Here is a 17127-nt window from a genome sequence, read left to right on the forward strand (position 1 = left end):
GGTATCTTCCTCTTGGGATAGACTTTGTAAACACAACTTTTGACTAATTCAATAAGCACACACACAAAACAAACATAGAAAACGTTGATGAAAGCACTAGTTAAAAAGTGTGAAAAAACCCCCAGCACATATATCACACCAACATGATACATGAAAACTGGATAAACTATACTAGCTTGCTTCTTCGACGCTAACTTGTTTCTTAAAGTTTTTATTCTTCCACACCAACATAAAATTCAAATTACACACGACTAATCCTTTTAACGAAAACATTAAAACCAAGCTTCCAATCCCATACTATAATTATTCAGGTAACTTATCAATTACTTAAGACGAGGTCAACCAAGTGGGTAAGAAGGATGCATGGCCAAACCACACATTCCTTCGGGTGCATTCACGTCTCTCTTGATCCTCATGTATCCACCTTCTCCCCAATTTTGCCCCCATGAGTTCTTCACCAGCCAATACTTAGTTCCTTCTTCACTCATTCCATATCCAACGATCGTAACCGCATGATGCAAATCCGTCCCACACTCTCCATCGAATATCCCATCCGAGTAGTGCCTAAACGCAGCCCCAGACGCTTCTATCCTCACGGAAACAGGCTGTTGAGACACCGCTTGTAGCAACGCTTCCTCGTTATTCATCGGAACTGTCTCATATCCGCTGATCGTTGCAGCAACGAAATCAGCTGATTGTGTTGTTGCAAGACAGGTTTGTTGTGTTCTTTGGTATGGGTAGTTTTGCTCTGTAGTAATGCCTTGGTTTTTGATGTACTCGTACGCATTCACCGATAGTCCTCCGTCACACCCATTATTGTGCTCTCTGTCGCAGTCTATTAGTTGTTGTTCTGCGAGTGATAGGAGTTTGCCCGTCTTAATCTTTGTTACACCTTCAACAGCCGCTACGGCCGCAAACGCCCAGCAAGCTCCTATTACATTTGTAACAGTCATCTTGGTTATTTAGCGATCTGGATGTATTCTTAATATACTCTTTAGTTTGTTCTTCATTTATAAAATTTATTGATAATTTATTATAAAATTTAAAATGGCTATGTAAATAATGGGTCGTGATAGTAAAACAAATTATGTCGTTGGCTGAAATGGTTAGAGTGGTTGGATGTTTTGGTCAGAGGTGACGGGTTGAATTTTTGATTTTGGGGATTTAGTTACAAAAACAAACCACATTGAGGTTTTTTTTTTTCAGAAAATCCTGTAAGTTTTATTACTCCTTTTCAAACCACATGTTAATTAAAACGTTATTCCGTATTGGTTGCTAAAAGTTGCAGTATAAACGTTCGTGAAAGTAACAATCAACATTTGTTTAGAAGACATGATATGTGACGTTTAAAACTCCAAAGAAAAAATAAAAAACATCACGAAATTGCTAACACTGTCTGTATGATTAAGCGAGGTTGCACATCTATTTTCAAATAATTTGCATTTTATCCCTTTTTGAAAATATGCTTGCTAATTTGCATTTTATCCTTTGGGTATAAAATTTTTGTAAATACATTTGTTATTTGGTAAAAGTATATTTTATTTAAAATGTCATTTAACTGCATGTCATTCTTCTAAAAGAAAATGAATGATTAATGCCCTTGTGCATTCTGACACACTATTTAAATATTTTTCCCATTGGAATGTAATATATTTATGGAAATCTTAACTTCCAATGCTGAAGGTTGAAATCAAACTTATGGGTGTTTAAAAAAATGAACAGGGCTTTTTACTAGAATAATTGATTAATTACCGCAAGTGTCTTGATCCTTAACGGATGTAACGGCCCCCTCGTCTCTCCAATCCTTGCTCTCGTCGGCATCACTAACATTCTCATATTTAAACCGTAGCATTTTGCCGGACTCTGATTTTGACAATCCATTTATACTCTCGGGTACAATTAGTCCCGTGTAGGCCGCTCGAAACTCCTCATCGGTGAGATCAGAGAACTTGTTGACATCCATCTTGTATGTTGCGTTCTTATTCATGTTGAAGCTCTGGACGAGCTCCAAGTTCTTCCTAAAGATCTCGAACCTGTTCCGTTTTTCGGATTCACCAGAGTAAACACGATGGAATCGAGCCATCCACTGCTCATGTTTTACCTTGGCAGCAGCTTCAAAGAGATCCACACGAGATGTGGCTCCTGAAGTTGTGGAACCCAAAATAATTGATAGAACTAAGAAAGTAGAAGAAAGCATGCCATAAGAGAAAATGTATGACATGTTTGAGAAAGTTTTAGGGTTTATATGACTTTAATTGGTTGCCAAGAAACGGGTGTGAGAAGGTAGCTTTTATAGAGATTCGAGACTGAAGTATTTGGTGACATTTTTTCTGTTTGAATATTCTAACGCGGCAGGACTCAGTTGCATGGTTCTTATGACTTCAGTTGGCCAATTGCTACATGCTCGAAGTAGACTAGTCAAGTAAGGGCATGATTAATGCATGTCTTTTAGGGAGGGTCTCTTGACGAATATAAGAGACGTTTCTTAGTTTTTAACTAAAAGAATATAAGATATGTATCTTATATCTCTTATTTAGGAGATGTCTCTTAATCTTTTTTAGTTAAAAGTTAAGAGACGTCTCTTATATTCGCTAAGAGACTCTTCCTAAGAGATATGCATTGATCATGGTTTAAACATCTAATTTTATCAGAAAAAATAACAAAAATTTGGAGACGACTTAAGTAAAAAACTGTCTAACACTGGACAAAAAATCGAACCAAAATGGCAGAACAAAACCTGAACCAAAAATTATTTTATTTTAGATTCCTTTAAAGCTAAACCGATTCTAATGCGATTGTCGGTCTAGTTTAGTCTGATATGTTAAACCGGTAATTTTATAAGTATCACATGTATATCCAAATTTATTGTACAAACTTTTTTCTTCTTAAAATTTTAATTAACATGATTGTGATGAGTGGTAGATTAAATATTTAACAAGTGCCAGAGAGTATAATATATAATAAAAGTAATGATTATAATATATATATATATATGAATAAAATGTATTTTTTAAATAATTTATATATTAGTTAAATATTTTAAACTAAAATCTGTAATTAAACTGGGTAGAATAATTTAAATATATAAAAACAGGTATATTTAAACATTATATTCACTAAATATAATTAATAATATATACGAGAAGAATGTATTAAAAAGGATTTGCTTACTTTGGATATATAATCATTTAAAAGAATCAGTTCTCTTTTTTACAAAACTATAAACCAAAACGAAATTAAAATACTAACATCTATCTAAAGAACTAAGCTTACTCGTAATTTTCACCAAATAAAATATTTTCTAGTTGTAAGAGGATTCCAGGTCGCAAACCAGTTCGAACTTGAAAGCATCCCAACACACTTTATTTTGTGGTCATGCGGCTATAGAACCATATATTAGACCTCATTTGAATATCCAAAAAAAAAATACATCCCTAAGCTAAACTTTGAAATTAGCGAGGACCCTTTTAAATATATATATATATGATACAATTATACACTCGTTTATTATGCCTTCTTTTGTTTTTGTTATACATGCTATAAAATCTAGAAAGAGAGAGGTACATATTATTATATATTATCTAAATAGAATAGAACATAACAAAATGGTATTTCAATTTGAAGATGAAATTGAACTATACTATATGAATTATAATATAGTACATGTTTAAAACTCAGTTTATGAAATATAAATATAACTTATAGAAATATTTTTCTGTTTTAACATTTTTAAAGAAATCTATATGTTTTACATGTTAGTTACGAAATTATATAAATATATTTTTAAAAGTTAATGTTGGTTAAGATTAGAGGGGGAAACATATAGGTTGCAACCTTTGAGTTATAACATGTGTCATCACCATATTAATTTTGAGATGTCTTAGAGTAATAGGTTGGTCCATTTAAAAATATATTATAATTCTCATCAAATTAACCATAAAATTAATTATTAATGTACAAAAAATATTCTTCATTCTTTCATTAAATAGAAGCTACAAAATTATCTAATGTGATCAAGATATGTATGAAAATTAATAATTTTGAATAATGAATATTTGATAACAATTTTTGTATCATCTATCATTTTTTAAAATTTTTTTTTATTAAAATAAATTTAACAATCACATTAATTATATAATAAAAAATTTTATTTGTTCGTATATGTTATATTTTCAATTTTTAAAACGACTATAAATTACTAAAACTGTTAAAAGTCTCACGTTTAAAATTTTATGATTAGTGGTTTAATTTTATTATTGTAACAAAATAAAAATGATCATAAAACCATATGAATAGGAAGTCTCATATTTTCAGATTCAAATATATATATTTTTGTATAATATTTTAATTTCAAAATTTGCATTGATTTTGTTTTAAATGATTATAAGTTACTAAAACAATTAAAAGTCTGACATTGAATTTTTTGTTATCAATGATTTAAAAAGATACAAATTATCATTAAATCATGAGTATGGAAGCTTATTTAATAGATAATCATATAAAGGTATGATATATATATATATATATATATATATATATATATATATATATATGTTAATATCATTTAAATTTATTTATATATCATATAAAATTGATAAAAGTGACTGTTTTGATGTATTTATCATAAAATGATTGTAATAAACAAGAGTGACTGTTTGGATTTATATGTTCACATAAAATTAATTATACATAATATTGACTGATTTTAAATTATTTAATATATATTTATTATTTTATAATATAGAAAAAATAAATGAATAATACATAAAAATAAGTTTTATACACAATGTTTATCCCGCGAAAAGCGCGGATCATAGTATATCATAACCTATTAATTGTTATGGTTATTTGGTGAAGTAAAGTTTTTTTGATTACATGATCAAATTTCCCTTTGAAATTCTATGATCTAGGCATAGATTGTTTGTGTTAAAAAAAAAAAGAAAAAAAAAGACAGATAGATTCTACAACGAAGATTGATTGATTTGAATATTGTGATTTGAGTTTAGGAAATGTTTTTCATATAACATTTACCAAGAAATGTTCCTCATAAAAACCTTACCAATCAATCTTGTCTGCAATTCTAATTCTCTGTAACTTCATTATATGGGATCCCCTTCATTACATTATACTTTGTTTAGCTTAGTTTGATAACTGAAACATATGGAATGATCCAGAATTTCTTTAGATTTGATCTCTTAATATTGTACTGCACCTCTGAATTTATAGAGTATCTCATAGGAGGTGTTAAAAGAAAGATAGTATCTCATAGAAATATAACTTGAGCATTAGCCCTTAGAGTGTTCTTGTCGTTAAAAAGGATGTTTGTAAGGAGTTCGCACAATTGGCAAGTATTTCGTAATTCAGATGTGTGCAAACTGCAAGCAGTTTAATGAGGACGGTGTTTTATTTTATTTTATTTTTTGCAACGATGTTTGTTTTGAATCTTTTATTCGAAGTAACTACTGCGCGAATTCTCCAAAAAAACGAAAAACAAGTTTTATACGGTCAATGCCGTGTTAAGCGGGAAGCAAGTCTATGAGCTTTCAGCGCAAGATAAGAGCTATGGAGATGGAGGACCACATAATTATTAGTGGCAATTTCCTCCATCATTTTATTTAACATTCTTAAAACTTCTAAATATATTGGTCTCACATATCGCCGAGTAGCTCATGGCCCAGTGGCCATATGACAGTTCCTTTGGGACCTTGGCATCAAGGGTTCAACCCCTTCCTGCCTCCTGTAGTGAGGCCTTCCCCTCTATGAGGGTTTGGGCTATCGGGCCGGCCCGTTGTGGCCCGAAAGTTGACAAAAAAAAAAAAATTGGTCTCACATATCTTATCAACCGAAAAACGGGTAGATGAAAGTATTAGTTTCCAAGTGTATTTCACATGATTGATGGTGTCGTCGAATAGAACCAAATAATCAAAGAAACTGTTACGTGTCTTCGAATAGAGCTAAATAATCAAAGAAACTGTTGCGTTCGACACGCTATAATATAGATCAAGTCAGTCAGTCAATCTCTTTTGGTTACAAATATAGATTAGTCAATCGTATACAGTTTAAAGCGTGGACTGTTGTGTATTTTTATTATTATTATTATTATTAGAAAAAAAATTTCATTCTTTTGCTCCAAAAACCCTTAGAATGTCTAATGCAAAAAAAATGTAACGATAAAGTGGAAATTTTCATTATATTCTCCTATGTTGTGTTTCATACGCGTTTTGAAACCCGATGCAGATACCGAACCAGACAACTTACCGGATCACCGGGTTATTGGATCGACTGTGGATGAACCGTGAGTTAATTAATTAATCAATTTTTATATATAATAATATATTAGCTATTGAAAAATATAAGAAAATTTTTATGTTTTAAAAGAATTTGGAAAAATACTTAACTTTAATTTTTCTTTATTTTTACTTTCATTTTACATGCAAAATATAAAAAAAACAATTATACTATTTAACAATTTTATAAGAAGTTAAGAATTATGACATAGAATAAAAATATATCAAAACTTAAAATCTATAAGTATTTAAATCCAAAATAAACCAAAAGTAAAACACATAAAATTATAATAAAATATCGATAAAAAATAAACAAATGTCAAATCACATCAACTAGTTTTGTTAATACATTCATAATCCACATGATTATATGATCTTTTTCTTTTTGAAAAAAAAATTAAAATTAATTTCTTAATTATAATACAAAACAATTTCTAATAATATAAAAGAAAAAATCCAAGAAAAAACAATTAAAAATTATATATTGGTTTAACCGGTGGTTCAATTGCTAGCCGGGTTCCAGGTTTTAACGGTTTTTTTGTAGATTTTACCGGGTTCTTAAATAGTGGGTTTTTTTTCTAAAATCCAAACCGAATTACATACCAGGTCACCAGATTTACCGGTTCGACCGCGGGTCTCGAAACACTGATTTCATATTACATTTCCTAAATATTTCGAAAATCTGGTTCAGCACCGATTTCGAGAAACAGTCACACCCACAGACTGAGAAACTGAATCTCACACTTCCCCTTCGAGTTCATCCGCTGACAAAGCTGAGAGAGTTGTAGAACCAGCGGTTTGGTTCCATCGTTCCATCAAAGTGAGATCACTCCCTGGAAAAAGAAGTGATCCCTATACTTTTGCTTGTTTTAATTCATAAAAATCATAAAATCAAAATCATCTTTCAATTCTGTCAATTTCCGATTTTTAAAGTTCTTGTTCATCTTTAAAAACCATAAAACAAAAGAAGAAGTAGCTTTATTTCTTGATTTATTGTTTGATCCACGGAAATTCAAAAAACAAAATTCCGTTCGGAAATCATCTAAGTTAGTTTCTTTTTAATAAAGTTTTTCATACAAAAAGAAAACCCAAAACAAATTTTCGATTTATTGTCTGGTGAACTTTGCATATTTGTTTTGTTCATTTCTAATTTTCATTTAAAAGCAAAAGAAAAAGTATATATAGTTATTGCATTTGTTCGTTTCCCTAAATAGTTTTCCTTTGAGAAAAAAGTGTTAAAGCATGGTTTAATTGCATCAGTTGGACCAGAAATCATTTCATTGCTCCCTTTTCGTACAATTCGACCAACAACATCAGCACCCGTAATACACTTGATCTTATGTGATTGTGTATTGCTTTCAGGTACAAAATGAGAAAAGGTCAACATCACCACAACTCTTGATGACCCAACTGTTAGAGGCTTACGTGATCGCAAAACATGTCTAGAGCTGTCTGAACTTGCACGACCAGAAGAAGAACATGGACTTGGACATTCACCAGGAGCTGGTTATGTGGAGCCTAAGCCATCATACCCTTCATGGACCACCCCACATTAAATTTCTCACACTCACAACCATATAATTCATTCTCACTTTGATTTTGAACCAGCTAATAAAACTCAGCTCTATACATTTCTTGAAGAAGAAACTACCTAGAGCAGGAGAGAAACCTATATGAATGGTTCTACTACAAAAACATCCTGAAGAAAGAGCAAAGTAAAGTTCATACAACCAAGACAAATTAGTTTATGACTGAATCTCAGAGACACTCTTATCAGTCAGTTTCCTTTGTATTTAATGAATAATAATTTATTCTTGGTCTTTGTAAAAGTGAGATACCTGACATCTTTCTATGTCTTTCTTTCCAGTTTTTTATTTACAGATCTTTCCCCATCTCGAGGAAGAGAATTATACAAGAGCTTTGCAAGTTGTATTACAACTTTCTCAATTTATTTTGAATTTTCTCCTCTTTACAACTAAATAAGAAAAAGAGGCAAAATTGATGTGTGACGTTTGGAGTTGTTGTTCGTGCACTTGTCCTAAATAGAAAAATGTGTGATTCATTCCCCTGCAGATCATGGCCTTACCACTCGCTCCCCGATGGCCAGTAGGGGATTTTGTATAGCAGCTCACGTTCGTTTGAGCCTTTCAGCAGGACTGGGCACATGTTTGCTGTAGGAATCATGGTACCGAAAATGACTTCGGTTATGGTACCGAAAGTGACTTCGGTTCGCCAGTTCAGGCTCAACTCCTCGCTTTACATTAGTGGACCTATGGCTCGGGCCCAGTCTCTGCGCTCTTCATTCTCTTGTATAAGTATTCCTTTGTTCAAGAGCAACATATTATTATTCTCTAATCACTTTATATGGCGAAGTAATAGCACGCAAATATAGTATGATCAATAAGTAAAGTGAGATCACGAAACTTGAATCTTGATAAGTTTTAGTTTGGTTACCTTAAACTCATATTTATTGCTTAGATTAAAATATGGTGTGCATTCTTTTTGTTTGAAATCTTCTTAGATTTGGAATGACACCTTTTTACTATAACTACATTGTGCTTTCAGTTAAGTGATATAAATATTTAAATTTAATCCACGTCAAGTCAAGTTTTGGCGTCGTCGTCAATTCTAGTGTTGTTTTTGACATTAAGATTTAGTCATTGCTTAAAACTGATTCTTTTGTATATGTTTAGATAATGTAGTTTCCATTTTATATATGTTCCTAGAGTTTGTGTGGATTATATTGATAACTTAGCTAGAGTACATAGCACAAAGGTGAGATGTTGGGCATGTAATATATTCATTAATGAAAGGAAAAAGTGACACACTTGGAGCAATTCACCATTTCTTTTCTCTTGTATAAGTATTCGTTTATTCAAGATCAAGAAACTCTCTAATCACTTTATACTGCGAAGAAATAAGAGCACGAAAATATAGTATGATCAATAAGTCAAGCTTTTAGAGCTTGTGCTGATGATCAATGACTTAAGCCTACAAGCTTCCTTCTCCATATTCACATTCCCTCGTCTAGTTATCATCTCCATGTTCTTGTACAAACTCTGTTTCACTAGATTCTTCATCATCTTCTTACCTTCTTCCCCCGACCTCGGGCTCATTGGAGATCCCATCCCGGAACTCACGCGACTTGTTTGTGGACCTGAATGAGGACCCATTCGTACATTCCTCTCGTCCTTGAACCACTGCAAAAGTTTCACTGCCCTCTTCTGAACCAGAGGGCTTCCAAGTAAGGTCACTTCAAGAAGGACCGGTACAATCCCTGCCTTGGCCATTTTCTCGCGCTGGCTCCAACTCTGATGAGCTAATACCATTAAGATATAAGCCGAGTATTCTTGGCATTTCGGTTTATCTTCCCATGTTAGAATCTCTATCAAACTTTTGGGCACAGCCAAACATTCCTCCATTGCCTTTTTACCCATTTGAGTCACAACCAATTGCCCTAGACTTGCTAACGCCTTCTCGGCCAAGTCTTTTACCAACATTAAGCTTATTAGTGTTTGCACTGCCCCATTTATGACCAACGGTGCTATGTTTTCCAACACCATGCAGAGGTTGTTTATGGTGGCTAGACATATCTCTTTGCACTTCATGTCTGTTGAATCTGAGTTCATCGTGTCCATCAAGAACGGTAGAATTAGTGATGAAGCTACCGGTAATTGTGCGTTTGTTAGAGACGACAATGATAGGAGAAGCTCCGCGAAGCCATGTCTTGTTAACTGGTCGAGAACTTCGACATTTTTGGGTAGCTTTGAGCATATTCCGGCGTTTGCCATCAGCGCCTTGTTCCTGAAGTAAGAGAAAAAATAAGACTTAGAATTTTTTTGTGAATTTTCAACAATATATTTCACACAAATATTCTGATTCTTCCCTTTAATATGCTACTGTAAAACATAATCTACACACAATTTATACTTTTAAATTGATTTGTATAGTTGAGTATTAATTTCGAAAGAAGTATTACAATCACTTTTGCTGATTTTGTGCCTTTGACTCTTTTCCTATGAACCATCCATTTGAAATTTGACAGATAATTATAAAAACTTATACGTATGGCATCTTATTGTATTTCATTATAGTAGTACTAGTTAGTTTAGTTACACACGTATGTAGATTAGCTAGACATCAGTGGAATATGACCTTCGACTTTTCTAAGATCTGATTGGTCAGAAATATTAATGGCCATTTGGAGATGTACTAATGGCTGTCAACTAACGTGATTTGTGTCTCGACTCTTCCCAGTACTTCCGACGCACTTGGTATTAATATTCTTAATTTTCTTTTAATTCTGTATTATATTAACCTTCATTATTGGACTTTTAAAGTCACATTTATTTAATGTTTGTTTGTTAATAAGAAACAAATTGGAATACTGACTAGTATCTATAATGGACTAAGTGGATAGCCAACGATGCTTTCCAAACTCAGTTATGTCTATGTTCTTTGTATTTTCCTAAGTTATATATGTGTGTATAATTAAACACGAAAATCAGTTGCAAATAATTATCAACAAAATATCGTTTCAGAACTAGACATGGCTTATATTATGCACAAGCATAATTCTAATTAAGTATTACATATTTACATATCTATAAGTATGTGGTGATAATGTGACATTTATGTAACGCTCAATACTAAATCAGAGAGAAAGAAAGGCACGTGAGGGAAACGTCGTGCATACTTTAAGAGCCAAATAAAACGCCATGTGAGGGATCATTACTATTTTTGTTATAATCATAATTATTTATTGCATAAATATTAACAATAATCATATTTATTGCATAAATATTAAAATTCGAAAGTTTAACAAAGATTAATAATATTGATTGACAAAATGAAGATGAACATTATAGCGAACGAAGAAAATTAGGTGGAACAGCACCTTTAGTCAAAAGAATTAGTTTCGGTAAAAACTCACTCTATTAGATGATTTTGTCAAACCCATGACAAATATACTCATAAATGCCGTTTATATATGTTTGAAACTATTTATTTTCTTCATATTTTCAACAATTAGAATCTTCTGTATCAAAGATGAACAAAATAGACAAATGCTATATATATTGTCTGAAGTTGTAAGTTGTAACTAGACATCTTTTGCAAAAAGAAAAAAAAATGTTGTATCTAGGCAGGGAAAATTATCCGGAATTGAAAATCGAACCGTATTAATACCACCAAAATTTAAGTGAATTCTCTTCTATAGGGGTGGGCAAAAAACCCAAACCGAACCGAATCGAACCAACCAAACCGAAGTTAAACCGAACCAAACCAAACCGTGTTCTTTATGTAACCCAATTGGTTCATGTTTTCCTCAACCCGAACGGTTTGGTTTGGTTTGGGTTTAAACCGAACCAAACCGAACCAAACCGATAATCCAATATATATATAGTAAAAATATATATGATATATATATATATATATGTATTAACATATTGCAAATTTTAGTTAAAGTTTCGTTTTTCATTTTTTCATAACTTCCATATCTTTAAAAAAAATTATAAATACGATTCAAATAATACTATTATATATAAAATCATGTAGCATAAGTTTTTATATTCTTACTCTATCGTTTATGAGTTGATTATTTTTTAATAAAAGTATAAAACTGATGCCTTCATATTTTATAACCAACCCAAACTACACCGAACCAAACTAGACCATAATAATGTAAACCAAACTAAATCTAAACCAAACCGAACTGAACCGAACCGAATTAAACCCAAACCGAACCCAACCCAAAACTACTTTGGTTTTAATTGGTTTGAGTTTTATAAAACCCAAATTACCCAAACCAAACCGAACCCAAACCGAACCCGAAACTAAACCGAAATGCCCACCCCTACTCTTCTACCTTCAAATATTTTAGGAATCCGCAAAAAACCACTACGGAACCAAAACCCCAAATGGTTACTTTAGATATCCAATATATAGTATATATTAAAAATGTTGTTTATAATTAGATTAGAAATAACCAAAAACACATTAACTCTAACTAAATCCAAAATTATTGGTTATATTTAAGCCAAATATTTTTTAAAATAAAAATTTGAAGTTATATTTTCAAAATTAAGCAATTATTTTAGAACTTAACCATTTTCTTTTATATTTCCTTTTGGATTTTCAGATATTTATGGGTTGTTTATATCTATGGGTTATTTGGTTTGATTTTTTGGATAATTTAAATACTTTTGAGCACTTTTGGATTGTTTGGGTATAATAGTAACCAAAACCGATCTGGACTTAATAATCTGACGAAAACCAAACCGATTTTCAAAATATTTTTTTAAATAAAAAAATTAATGATCTGAAAAACTGAAACTAAATAAACCAAACCCGAACCAAAACCAAAATCTATTTGGTCATGCGTAGTTGTAACCACTAGACAGTAACTATAAACATTTTCGAAAAATATTCATATATAGCAAAATACGTAAAAATCCAGTATTTCAAGTCATTATTGGATAAAGGTAAAAATGCAACTTGGTTGAAAAATCAAAGAGCATAACGCCTAATCTAAATCTTTATATACGAAGACACAAGAGAATAATTTGATAATTACCAAACACACACAAAAATCGAAAATATTGATAATCTCTTGAGTTCACCTAAATTAACAATTACTTAAAGCCAAGTATCAACATTGTACAACACACAACGATGGTGATATCAAAGATGACATGCATCGACTTATATGAATCTCGACTCATTAGTGAAATAATTTTATTAAAGAACAAAAAAAAAGCACTTACGTGTTGGATCCATGAGAAAGCTGAATAAGAGCCCTTACGGCAGCTATCTGCTGACCAGCGATATCAGAACCGACCATAGAAACAAGAACCTGAAGAACACCGAGCTCAGCCATGAGGTTCCTAGTATTCTTGTCTTCTCTAGCAAGTTTCTCAATCTCGATGGCAGCTTTCTCCTTCTCTTCCAAGCTTCCAAAATGAAGCTTCTTCACAGTTTTCTGCAAGACAACCTCCTCGTTCTGATCTTCGGGTGGTTTAGATATTATTTCCGGAGGCGCAACAACATTCTCTGAATCATGTTGGGCACTTGATATCTCAGGTGAGCTTTGATGGTTGCGTTTGAGGGAGGATGTTTTGGATTTCAAAAGAGAACGAATCCTGGTGAAGAAGTGGAGCTTCATGTATTGTAGTTGCCAAACTGAAGAAGATGATGATGAAGAAGAGGATTGTGTTCGAGAGGAAGACATTAGATAGATGATGTGATGTTCTGTACCTTTTAGTGGACTTTGCTATGTCTTTTATATATGTTGATATTTGTCCAACTTTAGGTATTTATGGGGCCAATATGGTATATGCCTAATGCCGGTAAGATTTTAGAAAAGTATTAAAAAAACAGGTGATGTAAATTTCGCATTACAATTTACATCATCTTAGCAGAAAAATAAAAAGTTATGTATTACATAACCAACAATGTCTACTATATAGTTCATGTGTCCTACAAATCCGTAGGCTGCAACTAAAAAAAGTTTTTATCACATGCAATAATTTGATTAGCCGGATAAAGTAAATGCATGATCTAACCATATAGGATAAGTGATGATATGAGGCAAAACAAATTTCGTTTTGATCCTCTCTAAGAGATCCATTTTGGGTTCCTCTCTCGCTGTTGTTGAAGTGCTCCTAGGCCTAATTTTCCTTTATTTTCAATGAATGATGTAGCAGTCATGAGCTGATTTTTAACATCCACCTTATTAGTAACAATGATTTATTATATGAAATAGCAATAAAATTTGTAGAGAACAAGTTCATAACAACTCCAAAAGTTTCTGAAACTGTACTTTCCCATTTGTTCACTTCATGCATAATTTTCTATATATTTCCTATATGGTATGACTATTAACGAATTTATTTATAGTCGATCGTGTGTCGACAAATGTTTTGGATGCAAAACGCTAGATCATCGTCTGATTATACACGTCCGCCACTTTAAATATTGCAAAGAGCTTTAGTTTTCAACGAAAGATTCGAAGAAAATGAATTATAATAACGACCTTTCATCAGTTCTCGTAGTCATTTGAAAAGAGACTAGCTACCAGAGATTCGATCCAGAACAAATGGGTTTAACAACTAGTAATTTTATAAAAAAAAATTATATTAATTTGGATTAAATTAAGTAAAGAAAGAATATTATGGAATAGAGGAAGGGGGCACAAGCGAGGAGACAGCATAGTGCACATGCACATGAACAGTTTTGTCTCTTCTAAATCTCACCCTCAGGTTACAGCAGAGATCAACCTTTTAGCTTCATTGAAAAACTAAAACTAATACTCTCTTTTAATTTCTCTTTATCTCATTAATTAACACGTTCATGCGTGTCAGATCCAGCTTAACCTCGTCACGACCAATGATAGCCACTCTTCTTGTTTAGAAAACCGCATTCAAAACCTCACAACTTAGAAAATTAGTCTAAATTAAGTTAGGCGAAAACAAATATCTAGCAACCATAAAGTTCAATTAGATGACCATAAACTAGTCTACTTTCAGAAAACAATTCTCAATTACCTTATCTGCTTTATCTGAAAATGTAAGGATTATGGAAATCACCCCTACTTCAAAAGAATTTCAGTTTTTCATAATCAGATAGCTTTTGGTCGAAAGTCAACTTGGGTTGAAGACTAGACTGGTCAATGTTTCTTCTTCAGAAATTTGACTTTTCATATAAGTATTTTAAAACAATGGCAGTGATCAACAATCGTAGTGAATCGGACCTAATCTATAAATTCAACTATTTGGACTACTAAATCACCACGATTATTTATATTCCTTTAGTTGCAATTTATTTTAGAAAAATATTGAACGGACGGTTTAATTCCTCTATATATCCAAAGCCAAGAAAAGCTTTTCACAATTTAATAATTTATTTATGTTTATATGTAGTAGCTAAGTGTTTACTATGCATGACGTTTGTAGGGTTTAAAGCTGTCAACAAAATGACTTACCGCCAAACATGTCTAAGGTCAGTATTATTGCATTACAACCCTTCAAGAGTTGTTCTTTGTAACCGATACCGAAATGCATATTTCTTATTCATCAAACCAGGCCTGTTTTGGTTTCACTGTAGATGGTAAATCCTCTAACATCGGTGATGTTTGCGGTCCAAGTGATGAAGTTGCTGAAGAACCTCAGAGAGAAGAAAATGGCGTCTTCTCACCTCGATCTTTGTGATAATAGTGAAGCTGAAGATGGTAATGTAGAAGAATACAATCAAGAAGAAAATTACACTTTTGAAGAAGATGTCCACTAGGAAGAGGAGATCATTAAGGTGGAAGAGAAGAACACAACCCACCAAGTGAAGTGGTTTCTGATGATCAAAAGAAACAGGAAACATAAAAAGACAAATGTTGGAGTTGGAATTTTCTTTCCGTTTTATGTTCTTGGTAACCTAAGGTGTAAGTAACAAAGGCTTACTATTCCAACTACACTCTAAGCTTTTGTGCTTTTCACATGAAAACACATTTTCGAAATATAATAGTTCCATTTTTTTCATAAAATATTTTGCAAATAAACGTCAAATTTTCTTTTTATTTGACATTTACATTATTGTTAAGTAAATGACAACACACAAACGATTCATGTACTGTTATGAAAGCGCCACATCAAATTTTGCGCTGTATTTATTAGTTTGCATCAACATCAAAATCTATCAGGGGTTACCGTCCATTGTGAGAAGTACCTTGTACAAATCTGACCGGCGGTCACGGAACACCTCCCCAACTTTGCCTCTTCGACTTGATCTTCTCAAGATTGAACTGTGCCACGAGAACAGCTTCCGTTTTATCATCAGCCTCAGCCACAATTTCACCTGTTGGTCCTCTCATATCACAAAAGTACTGGGAAGATTTAACTTAATATATCTACTCTTAACCGGGGCTTCTAGCTCTAGTGGTAAAGGGCTTACAGCTGTGAGTACCGCCACCTGGGTTCGAATCCCGGCCACTGGGGAATTAACATTTCGGCATCGCCAGGGACAGAGGACCGACACGTGGCAACACGTGACTAGTCTGGATCACTTCTGTGAGGCCAGGATACCTCTGTATAATTCAAAAAAAAAAAAATAATATATCTACTCTTCATATTTTATTCCATATTTATCTAAACTCTGAAGCTGGTCTTATTTGAAGTGATACCCGCAATGAAGGAGTTCCCATAGAAAGTGATCTGACTTGGTCCATGCTCAGTTTCAACCACTTCCTTCCCTATGCGATTTGAAGCGGCTAGAGACACCTGAACCCAAAAGTAATACCCCCCACCACTCATTAGCAACCCATTGCAGAAAAATCGATTCGATATTGGGAAATAAGACTGAAAATAATATGGAAAAACTAGATGCATGTAACTGTATTATATGATGTTTTAGAATATATTTTTGTTTCAATTTATATGATGTTATGAAAGTTTTTATATAAAAAATTAAATTAAGTGATTAAAATATTAAGAAAATAACGTGTTGTTTTATCTTATTTGTTCGGAATAACAATGATTAATTATTTTTGATTTTTTTTCGTAATCAAGTGTTTTTAATAGAAATGAACATTCTATTAATTTGTGTGTTTATGCTAAAACATCATAAAAACATAAAAAAATATTATTTTATCTATTTGTATTAAATTTTAAACAGTTTTAACTTTGGACCGAAAAAATTTATTAATTTATCCTATTTATTAATTTATTCTATTTATTAATTTACATATTAATTCATAGAGTTTCTAATGTAAACAAGTAGATCGGGTGGTTAAACACTGCGTGACTAACCCTGGGCATAAAATCCGTACCCGACGACCCGACCCGATACCGACCCG

At 32.3% G+C, this 17127-nt stretch overlaps 2 protein-coding genes and 1 long non-coding RNA gene across 3 annotated transcripts; 1 reads left to right on the forward strand and 2 right to left on the reverse strand.

The window, feature by feature from the left end:
• Nucleotides 1–23: 23 nt before the first annotated feature.
• LOC103829665 (ervatamin-B) lies at nucleotides 24–2462 on the reverse strand. Its single transcript, XM_009105349.3, has 2 exons — nucleotides 1753–2462; nucleotides 24–931 (listed from the first exon to the last, which is right to left on the reverse strand). Exons 1-2 carry the CDS (start codon nucleotides 2219–2221, stop codon nucleotides 339–341), a joined length of 1062 nt encoding a protein of 353 aa, XP_009103597.1. The 5' UTR covers nucleotides 2222–2462; the 3' UTR covers nucleotides 24–338.
• Nucleotides 2463–5839: 3377 nt separating this feature from the next.
• On the forward strand, nucleotides 5840–8219 carry LOC117126496. The gene is made up of 2 exons (XR_004449103.1): nucleotides 5840–7132; nucleotides 7650–8219. It is a non-coding gene; the product is annotated as an uncharacterized LOC117126496 (long non-coding RNA).
• LOC103829667 (U-box domain-containing protein 6) lies at nucleotides 8088–16254 on the reverse strand. Its single transcript, XM_009105350.2, has 2 exons — nucleotides 13052–16254; nucleotides 8088–10091 (listed from the first exon to the last, which is right to left on the reverse strand). Exons 1-2 carry the CDS (start codon nucleotides 13513–13515, stop codon nucleotides 9230–9232), a joined length of 1326 nt encoding a protein of 441 aa, XP_009103598.1. The 5' UTR covers nucleotides 13516–16254; the 3' UTR covers nucleotides 8088–9229.
• Between the last annotated feature and the right edge of the window lie 873 nt (nucleotides 16255–17127).

This window comes from Brassica rapa, chromosome A07 (genome assembly GCF_000309985.2).
Source record: "Brassica rapa cultivar Chiifu-401-42 chromosome A07, CAAS_Brap_v3.01, whole genome shotgun sequence".
Lineage (NCBI taxonomy): Eukaryota > Viridiplantae > Streptophyta > Magnoliopsida > Brassicales > Brassicaceae > Brassica > Brassica rapa.